General features: G+C 36.7%; 1 protein-coding gene across 1 annotated transcript; it reads right to left on the reverse strand.

The window, feature by feature from the left end:
* On the reverse strand, window positions 1-10,333 carry LOC102310756 (5-hydroxytryptamine receptor 3A). The gene is made up of 12 exons (XM_014330573.2): window positions 10,252-10,333; window positions 9,776-9,841; window positions 8,784-8,852; window positions 7,507-7,670; window positions 6,049-6,093; window positions 5,831-5,940; window positions 4,737-4,906; window positions 4,469-4,626; window positions 2,616-2,826; window positions 2,422-2,547; window positions 2,191-2,264; window positions 1-1,777 (listed from the first exon to the last, which is right to left on the reverse strand). The coding sequence occupies exons 1-12, from the start codon at window positions 10,289-10,291 to the stop codon at window positions 1,544-1,546; spliced, it is 1,467 nt and encodes a 488-aa protein (XP_014186059.2). The 5' UTR covers window positions 10,292-10,333; the 3' UTR covers window positions 1-1,543.
* Window positions 10,334-11,024: the final 691 nt, after the last annotated feature.

Consider the following 11,024-nt stretch of genomic DNA (forward strand, 5'->3'; position numbering starts at 1 on the left):
AGAAGTTTATTTATTTATTTTTTACATTTTTAGAAGCAGATGACAGGACTGATTATTTCATGCTAATACACAAAGTATCTAGGAAGCAAATAGATTTACAGGAAACATGAGCTACAATGCTTGATGTTGCCAGAAATAAGCAAGCGTGGCTAATGTAGCGCAGGAGGTAGAGCATCTACTAGTTGGAAGATTGGTGGTTCGATCCAGGGCTGCTCCATGCTAAATATCCTAACCCCAAGTTGCCTTCTCTTTTGCCTAAATAAGGCAAGTTGTATAAAGCACTTTGATTGCTCAGGTATAGTAGGAAAGTACTATTTATGATCCAGTCCATTTACCATATTTGACACAAGTCATAAAAGATCTACACTTCCAATACACTTTAAATATATTCATTAGTTAGAATTGGCAGAACATTAGCATTTCGTTTATTACTTGTCAAACATGTACATAGATCAGTAATTGGTGTCAAAATTAATGAAATGAAATATTCCATTATAGGCAGACATTGCTCAAGTTCCTGTCCGAACGAATACAAAGTTTAACTGAGCTTAAAGAAAATCTTTAAAAGAAGTGGAGAAGTTAATTCACCATTCCACTGCATACCAGACAACACAAACAACGTGTTAGACTGTCTTAACTTCACCCATTGTGTAAATATGTTATAAACCTTATTTAAAGGGAGCTAAAAAAAACAGACTTTAAAGGCAAGCCAGCAGGATTAAATGTAAATAACACAACATTAATACCTAAGACAGAGATAGAGTAGATAATAAGATGGGAGGGAATACTAGAGAGGCTAGACTAAACTAAAGAAAAGAATCAAATATAAAGAACAACTCTAACACCAACCAAAAACAGAATACAAACTAAAACTAATGACTAAGAAGCTTAAGGACCTGATATTACATTGCAGCTAACATGCAGTATCTGCTAGCTGTTAGTTACATTACAGCTAACCACTGGATTTTCCCTTTTCAGTGCAACTAGTCAAATAACAAGGGGCCAAATACTGCTAGAGACAAAGACAGTCAAAGTGGACAGTATATCCTTGGTTTCTTGCAGCCTGAAACTGATCCCCTTAAACTGATTTTTAAGTTTAGTATCCTTATTTTCCTCCAAGTTATCAATTCTGTCACTAGTTAGCTAAGATAAACTAATGTAAGTGTATTTGCTGCAACCAACCAACCGACCGACCTGGTGACATAACACCCCATGCTGACAGAAGATGGTGCTAAACATCCTTTTAAAACTTTAAGCACTTATTTCTTAAATCCAGCTTCACAGACACTGTTACATCCCTTTCAGTTTTTGAGAGTAGGGCTCCATCCGTAAATTAGTCTTTATATGTGTCGTGTTTCATATCCTCTTTAAACACTTCTGACTGGTTTTAAAGTAAATTACTGTGAACCATCATCAACCTGCACCTTAATAGAACGGGTTTTATTTGGACCAATGGGAAAGAACAGCAAGGGTGAACACATTAAAAATAAGTTCATGTTGATCTTAATCACTTCATTTTTTTTGTTTGCTTTTTACTTCAGCCCTAGTAGTTTTCACTGTTCCACAATGAAAACATAGTTCCCAAAAACACAGTGAGTGTTGTGATATAAAAAATTAAGAACATCTTATTGATTCTTTTAGCTATTCTAGTCCAGTAGCCAGACTTCACGTCTTTCCTTTTACTGCCAAGCAGATTCATTGTTTTCCCGTTCTCTTCCAGTTCATTTAAGACTTGTTTGAGATTAAGGGATGCCTCCATCAATTTGCTGCTGCTATCCTGTAAAAGTATAGATTTAGTTTTTTAAGAAGGAAATGAACAAGCTTGCAAATTATATACAGAAATAAATTAAGTATTAATTTACACATAACCATATCTCTAAGGAAATATATAACTTTATTTGTGGGCAGCTACAGTTTAGATTGGATGGGTTGTTACCAACATCTGCGAAGAATTTCATATCAATAATACCTTTAAAAAAAGATTTACTTAGAAAATTGGTGATGTGCTTAATATTTTACCTGCAGTACATGTATGGTGAAATGACTGCTGGTACTTTTTAAAAACTGATTTGTTGCCATTGTGACTGGAATAATAGTTTAACTGATATGCAAACACACATTTTAACTTTCATGCAACATGACAACTTTTTATATGGTTTTTTTTCTTCTTAAAAACGTGTTAATTCTCACCTCTTTGGTCACAGATTCTGTTTCATCAGGCGATGCATCATATACAGGTGCACAGTGACAACATTTCTTCATCCCTGGAATGACATATTAAACACAAAAAGCAACATAATTGAAACCATAACCAGAAATGTAAACTTGCATACATGATATCTTTTAGATCCAAAAGTAGAATAACTGTTATGATTAAGCTCACCTGTAAAAACAGCATTTTAAGTTTTAAGTGCTACTCACTTAGGCTTTGGTCACCATCTGTCTTGTTGTTTTGTGTAGCAGAGTCTTTATCAAGCAGATGCATCACTAAAATGCTTTCCAAGAGGCTGAGCAGCATCAGAGTAAAAACCCCAACGCAGTAGAGAGCTGAGGAGAGTAGGTTGTGTTAATGTGATTAACTAATGTCTTCCATCAAATAAACTCGTCTTCTTTACCTATAAGTGGAACCTTGTTTGAAGAGCTCGGCAGAATGTCATTGAGTATAAGCTGCATCACGGTGACAGCAAGCAGGACAGTCACCTTGAAACTGAGCTTCTCACCCCCACTATCTGAGATCAGGAAGGAGACCAAGTCCAGAATTAAGAAGAAGAGGATCGGCAGAATGAAATTGGCAATGTAGAGGACAGATCTCCTCTTCATGGTAATCTGTGAAATCATGTGTCAAGTGGTTAATCATCCTTCTACTTTGCATTAACTATTAAGGCAGGCACAAAAAGTAAATAAGGAAAAACAAGTGTGCACAGAGAAAAGATGCAAATGCAGAGAACGCTGAGTGAAAAAAATCACCTTCATGCTTATGACACTGACTTTTGTTCTGTCCTCATCACAACTTCAAATTACACTGAGAATGTTTCAGAAAGCCAGAGAAAGTATAGTATAGTATACATGGGTATAGCACCTTTATTTTGAAAATCACCAAATTCTCAATGCCCTATGACTGGCTTCCTGCCCTTCTTCAGCTTCCATAAAAATTAGACCGGATTGTAATTTAAGCCACATGAAGTGAGACTTGCTTTATGCGACACTGCTGAAATGCATTGCGGAGCATCTAGAGGAATTGCAAATATCTTGAATGGATGTAACCAACTCCTGCAGCCACGTTGGCACCAGAACACTTTATTTCCTTCTCTTACAGACTTTCCTTGGCTGCCAGCACCCATTTGGTGCCCCTTGGTATCTCTTGCCTATGCCCCAATGTGCCCCTCTGTAAATAAACCCAGCTCTTAGTCTATTTCACCAGTAACCATGATAGAACAACCCGGCCAATCTCCAGGCCCAGCAGACTTGGCAACAGTCCATATACCCGTCATGGGGCCATGTTAGGTGAGTATGACCAAGTTCTCGGTGCTTTGGTCCAGCAACTAAAGCCAACTTCACAGCAGATTAGTCAAATGGATTGTACCCTGCAGGCCATTCACTCTAAGTTTACTCCCACTTTTTGTTACAATGCTCCTTGTTGGTTGAACTCCCTGCTTGAGCTTTATCAAATGATTTCCCATATGGTTGGTCTTCTTGTGGGACCAGTTGTTAGATTAGCCTTGGGCATATTTAACAACTAACCCAACATCTTGAGTTTATTTTGAAAGCTTAACCAGGCTAAACCAGGCTATCGTTGCGCCCAAAAGCGATCATCTGTCAAAACGTGATTGCCTGTATTTAATGACTTGTTGGCCTATAATATGTGAAACAAATATCAAATGTATCTCTGATGAATTATATTGATTCTTGAGCTACAAACAACATTCCTGTACTAATGTTTTGGCAGACAATCACGTTTTGGCACAATACCTTGTTTGATCACATCCTCTGTGAGGATGAGATTATTTGCCAGCTGTTTGCTCTCCATCTGGGAGAGGTTCAATAACATTAAAATATTTTTGGATTAAAAAAAAATCATATAATAAGCATTTTATTTGATACTGATCTAGTTGGTTTTGTAGAATTGCTGCAGTATACTATTAGAACACAATGGCTTTTCTGACAATATACTTCTTCCCATAATCATTAAAGTAATAATCAGCAATAAATAAACATTTGGTACATTCAGTATCCAGTGCAGTTTTTTTTATCAACAGGGCAAAGATTACTTTGTTGGAGCTTAAGAACGCGGCAACCGAAGTAGGTGTCAGTAATCATAAATGTGGTGAAGAAACCTAGGCATTGAAAGCTGCCGGGGGGAAAAAAGCTACACAATGGATTACCTTTGTTTTCATGACAAATGAACTAGAAATATGGTTTGGCTTGATGCTGTGTGGCTGAAGTGGATAAATGTTTTCAAAATACTTACAGTGTAAACAAGCATAGATTGAAATGAGTCCAAATCACTGGTTTGGTTGTTGACTGTAATGTTGAGGAACTCCCATTCATCCTGTGTTTCTATCAAGTCTTTGGACCACGTTGTTATCACTTTATCATTTTCCAGTGTTTTCAAATTTATTTCTCGAGCTGAAGTGGGAAAATGCAGTAATCAGATCAGTAAGGAAGAAAAATATACCGTGGTATCTGATGATGTCTATTCCTGAGACCAAGAAAAACAAAATCTGTTATGAACTCACGAGTATGTGTCATTGACTTGAAGGAGAGGTTGCAGCTCTGAATGTCAAAGGGGAATTTGTACACATTCATCTTACAGGTGCTTACTACCACATGATCATTCCTAAATGAGACGTTGCCATTTGAATAAATCGTCAGAAAAGGGTTTGTAGTAGCCCTATCCTTCTCTGTCCTGAATGAAAATGAAAAACAAATTTTTACACGAGGTATAGTGCAATTCCATAGCATCTATCATAGACCATGAGAAATGAAATTAAAGCAAAAGCAAGCAGCACATTTTATAAATAAAAAATTTTTCTAACAGTTTCCCCCTCTTTTTTAACACAAAGTGTAGGCACAGTTTTCATATTTTTTCCATGAAATAACAATGTTACAGCATCACCATAACTGTTGGTGGGTCTGTGAATGTGAATACATTCCGACCAAGTGACCGAGTCCTTTTGTATTCACGGGGCGATCGTGGCTCAAGAGTTGGGAGTTCGCCTTGTAATCGGAAGGTTGCCGGTTCGAGCCCCGGCTCGGACAGTCTCAGTCACTGTATCCTTGGGCAAGACACTTCACCTACCAGGCCAGAGGGGCCGATGGCGCGATATAGCAGCCTCGCCTCTGTCAGTCTGCCCTAGGGCAGCTGTGGCTACAACTGTAGCGTGCCCTAGGGGGGAATAGTAAAAGCTATTGTTTCTCAGCCTATATATACACTAACTTATTGTAAGTTACATGTCTACTTTTTAATGCACAGGTACAATACACAATCTGCACTTTTCTAATTATTCTAAATATTCGTAACTATTTAAACATCTTTCACTATCCTGCTCTGTTTGCACACTATCTGTACGCTAATTTTAACAACTGTACTGTACTCTGCTCTGCTCTGGTAACTATTGTCCATGATGTAAATATGTAAAAATTGCATTTTCTGTCCTATGTCCTGTTCTTTTTGTATATGTGTGTTTTTGGGGTTTTTTTTTTTTTGCTGCTGATACAACCAAATTTCCCCTTGTGGGACAATTAAAGGATTATTTTATTCTATTCTCCTATTCTACATCTAAGAGTGCGGATAGAATATAAATATTAAGCATATTAATATTAAACTTACATTTCTTCGATAATTAAATCTGGCATCCATAACAGTTCAGTAGGAATTGTTATGGATTCAAGTCCACAGAATTCCTTTGGGTTCCAAGAAATGTGCTCATTTTTCCATCTCTACACAAGGTTTTGTAAAAGAGAAGGGAGGGACGGAAGCAAGAAAAATAGATGAAATCCATATTTCAACAATAGCTTGAAATTGTGTATTTCAAATGAAAAACTTACCAAAAATACCCAAATATAAGAAATGAAGAGCTGTTCGGTTTCTTTCTGTGTGCAAAGAAACCAAGGGTGACGCTAGATTAGACTAGGTGCCTGAGTATTCCATATGTGGTCACAGAAATGGTGAAGAGGTCCCAAAAACAGACCCAAATAATTTTTATTCCAGATGGAAATAACAATTCTTTATTTACAGTGGATCTTATATCTTGCCAGCGATGCAATTAGCAAACTGTAGCTAACAAAAGTGCTGTAAAACTAGGGATGGGTACCAGTATCGGTTCTGACATAAACAGTAGTAACCAGACCGAAAAGCAGCGCACATTTTGGTGCTTTATTTCGGTCCTTTTTTTCCTGAGATGTCATGCACTTTGGATTCCAGCCAATCATTTTACCTTTGCAAGGATAGTAGGCGGGTCCAGGTACGTACGTTCTTTTAGAGCAGAGCTACAGATTAAAAATGCCCAAGGCGAAGCGGTCAAAAGTCTGGCTGTACTTCACAGCAAAAGATGCAAACTCAGCAGCCTGCAACAAGTGCTTTAAGGTGATACTGTGATACTGTGCAAAGGAGGTAACACCTCGAATCTGACGACGAACGACAAGCACATATACTGCGGGTGTGGTGACTGTTATCGGACCCGGAGTTAGCAACATCCCCCAAGAACCCGAAGAGGAGAGTCCTGGCCCCTAGCCCTGCCAGTGTAGCAGAAATGATGACGGATGATGATGGCAGCAGCAGCCGTTCTTCTCTGGGAGTAGCTTAATGTTGTTCGTGTGTAATTTACATTGAGTAGGCTAACCACGTTATTAAATTAATGCATGTAAGGTGAACTAGCAAACACCGTCGTAGTTACATGTGGCTGTCTTCTTGTTTGATGGCAGATACTCCCTTCACCCTGGCCAAAAAGGCTAAAATGACCAAAGAAAAAGTGGAAAACAGTTAAACATGAGAGGTTTTTGGACAAAGTTTGTGTTTTTTCCATTGTTTAAGCACTGCTTCCAGCCAAGAGTGATACCATATATGCCCCATAGCTGCAGAAAAGGCTAACATTGTTATCTTTTTACAAAACAGCTGAACATGAGAGGTTTTTGGACAAAGTTTGTGTTCTCCATTCTTTAAGCACCGGTTCGAGCACCGTTTAAGCACCGGCAACGTACTGGTTTGGCACTGGTATCGGATAAAACCTAAACGATACCCATCCTTATGTAAAACACAATACCTTTCCTTGTATAAAATACAAATTCAAAATTTGTAGGGCTCTAAAAACATAGCAATGTATATCTCTCATCATTAAACTTCAGAGTGCAAGCAGATGACCAAAACCTGAAGACAACCCACAACAGTATTAACTAATAATAATAACTATAAGTATAGAGCATTAATAATAGCAAATAACTAGAGTAAAGAATTAATGTTTGGCAGAAGGGAATGATGCTTCATGAGCAAAAATAGAAACTACTTACCATATCTAGGATCCCAAAAACTTTCATTAGATGTGATATCTCTGTAACAGTATTGTAGTTTTTCACAGGCCTTGTCAGAGTGTAGTTATCATTGCCTTTGTTCAAGTTTAGAAACTTTACAACATCGTTATAACCACAGTTTCCATTATTGTTCTCTTCTTTTTCTGAAACATCATCAAGACACTCTGATGATGATATCCATACAATTTAAGTTAAAGTAAAATCAAAATGTATTTATAAAGCACATTTAAAAACAACAACAATGTCGATCAAAGTGCTTCACAAATTAAGAGCAAGAACCAACAGTGAGACAACAGCAACACAAGACAAATATAGAAGCCTGCCAAATGATAATCAACTAACTTGAGTCAAGGCCAAAGTAAATAGATGAGTCTTTAAGCAAGATTTGAAAGACTGAATAGTATCAGAAGTACGAATGGCAACAGGGAGATTATTCCATAGTCTAGGTGTAGCGATAGCAAAGGCACGATCGCCTCTGGCTTTCAGGCTAGACCCGGGTTTCATTGAGAGCATCTGATTAGAGGATCTTAGTGCTTTTTTTGGGTTACACAAATGGAGAAGTCCTGTTAAATAGCTAGGTGCCATACAGTTTAAAATTTTATAAGTGAGTAAAAGAATTTTAAAATCAATACAAAATTTCACAGGAAGCCAGTGTAAGTTAGCAAAAACTGGAGTAATATGATCATTCATTCTGGCACCTGGTTGTTCATATCCTCTATGTAACCCAAATGTATATACATAACACTGTTTATTACATATTGCTTTTTAAAACTGGCTTGTATATTTTCATATATTTTTTCTCTGTTAATACTGTCCATATGTATGTAGTGCTGCAGAACCCCCGAGCATGTTTGCACTGAGAAGGAGATGCTCTGTCTTTCATTGTACAAGTGTATAGTGACAATAAAGGCATTCTATTCTATCTATTCTAATTGCAAACAGTTAAGAAATAGTGTGGGAGGCCAAAATAAAATAAAGGGAGGTACAGTAGTCTAGTCTCGAAGTAATGAATGCATGAATCAGCTTCTCAAGGTCCTTAGGGGGGAAGAAATAGCTTGGCTTTAGTAATCAACTTAATCATTACCACTCTGCACATTACCCTTCATTGTTGATAGTCATGTACAACAAAATATGGAAAATTATAAATAGAAGTTTATTTATCTGAAGTTTATTTTCAGATAGTCTGCTTAATGAATCAAAAATAAATTGGCAGAGAAAACAAATTATTGCACATGTATTTAAAAATAGACCTGTACCTCTGTTAAAGGTCCCGTTGGATATCTGCTGATCAACATCTTGTGGCAATAAACCAGAGGCATTTCCACCTGGAATAAATAAATAGATACTGTTGCATATGATGAGTGTATATAACAACTGTATGTATGTAGAATCCCATGAAAAAGTCTTTATTTCCCATCTTATTTCTTAGTTTTTTGCACATTTGTCACACTTACTTGTTTCTGATCAGTAACCTGAATAAATAAGAAATGCATCAAGGGGAAAAAAGGTTCTCTGAACAAACCTGGTCCTATTCCAACAATATCTTACAAACAGTGAAACATGGTGGTGGTAGTGTGACAGTCTGCGGCTGCTTTGCTGCTTTATTTGTCATCATCAATAGAACCATAAATTCTCTTTTCTACCCAAAATGAGAATTTCTAGCCACCAGACTTGGACTGTGAAGTATTTGATCCAAAACACAAGTACTTCTCTGAATGGCTCAAATAATAAAATGAAGACTTGGAGTTGCATACTGCAAATCCAGACTTAAATCAGACCCCAGTGTGGTTGAATTAACACAACTCAGCAAAGAAGAGTGAACCAAAATTCCCCCACAGTGATTGCTTGACGCTTGATTGTAATTCTTGCTGCTGAGGGTGGGACAAAGGTAGGTTGTCCATAACTTACACCCCTCTTGAAATCATCATTTAAAAACTGCATTTTGTAGTTACTCTGGTTATTGTTGTGTAATGTTAATGTTGTATTTGCTTGATGATCTGAAATATATGTGTGTGACAAACAGGTTTCTCATATACATGTACTGTCTTTATGACATATATACTGTTTCTTACTATAGAAAGTACTAAATTAACAATATAAACAATAAATATAATCTAATAATATAATCTAAATAGTCAAAAGAAGTAATGAATACATTTGTAAAACAGAAAAGCTAACTGGCTAGATGATTAATTTAAAATGCATATATTTATAATTCCTGACAACTTCTGAAGTGCTCTTTCTGTACCTGTAGTAATGGTGTCATTGGGCATCTGTTGATCATCGCGTAGCTCTACAGTAAAAGCATTTCCACCTGGCAGAAAAGAGTACAAGAATATGTCAGTTTCTTCCCCTTTATTAATGAAATCTGGATGTTTCATTAAATAGTGATTAGAAACATACACCTCTACTGCATTAAATGTTGTAACATTTGTCATTTTAGAGTTTATAAAATATATAACTTATAGGATGAGGTAAAAAAAAAAAAAAAAAGAAAGTAAACCCTACTCATGGAATATTTCACTTCATCACATTTCTTAATTCATTATACACAGTGCTACTTCTTGTAGCGAAATCACATGATATAATATTACACAATTACACTTCATACTGAACTACATACTTACTACTTACTTTTATGAAATTAAAATAAAGTGTTGATTACTTACATTTTAAAAGCACCATAAGTCAGCTCTATGAAGCTAGATGGAATTATCAGCTTACCTGTGAAGAAGATCAGAAAGAAGAAACCTGCTATCATCATGGCTTTCAGAGATTAATGAGCATCCTCATCCTCTGGTTTCTCGAGATGCTTGCTGTTCTATTACTGTTGTTTTTTTACATTTGCCCTGCCCTCTTCTAGGGCAGGGCAAATGTAAAAAACAACAGTAATTGTCCTCTATTGATCCCAACAAAACAGCCTTTTCAGTGCATTTGATCCATTAACTGAACTTGATGACAGCAACTCAAATGCTGAGACAGGGCCATGTTTACCACTGTATAGTGTCCCCACTTAAAGGTCCATCAATCTAAGAACTGAAAATTCCAGTTATTGGACTTTTGGGAGCAGAATGTTGTCCCATTTTTGTCTGACATAGTATAAGATTCTATCTTCTTAACACTCTTGACTCTTTCAAGGACTTTTCTTTGCATGATGCACAAAATGTTTTGACTTGGTGAAAGGTCTGAACTGCGGGCAGGACTGTCCAATGGATATTTTATTTATATAGTGCATTTCATATATTATACTTATAAAGTGACTTCAGTACTGGGGTAGCATAGTGAAATTTCAATGGATGTAAAAGAATTCTAGCAGCTGGATTCTGCAATACCTTGACTCTTCTATTATGAGGCCATGCTATTGTAATAGATAAAGCATGTTGTTTACTAGAGGCGGGCAGATCAATTAAAATATTGATAGTATCGTAACTAACATTGGTATTTGTATTGAACACACACACACACACACACACACACACACACACACACACACACAC

The sequence above is a fragment of the Haplochromis burtoni genome, unplaced genomic scaffold (genome assembly GCF_018398535.1).
Source record: "Haplochromis burtoni strain Fernald_Lab_line unplaced genomic scaffold, NCSU_Asbu1 Contig_878, whole genome shotgun sequence".
NCBI lineage: Eukaryota > Metazoa > Chordata > Actinopteri > Cichliformes > Cichlidae > Haplochromis > Haplochromis burtoni.

What these genes read in the sequence shown, in the direction of transcription:
- LOC102310756 (XM_014330573.2), bottom strand. Translation starts at nt 10,291, where the DNA reads ATGATGATAGCAGGTTTCTTCTTTCTGATCTTCTTCACAG. An exon ending in GATTTAATTATCGAAGAAAT is followed by an intron (nt 4,907 to 5,830) that starts GTAAGTTTAATA and finishes ATTTTCATTCAG; the next exon opens with GACAGAGAAGGATAGGGCTA. An exon ending in AATCTATGCTTGTTTACACT is followed by an intron (nt 2,827 to 4,468) that starts GTAAGTATTTTG and finishes ATGATTTCACAG; the next exon opens with ATTACCATGAAGAGGAGATC.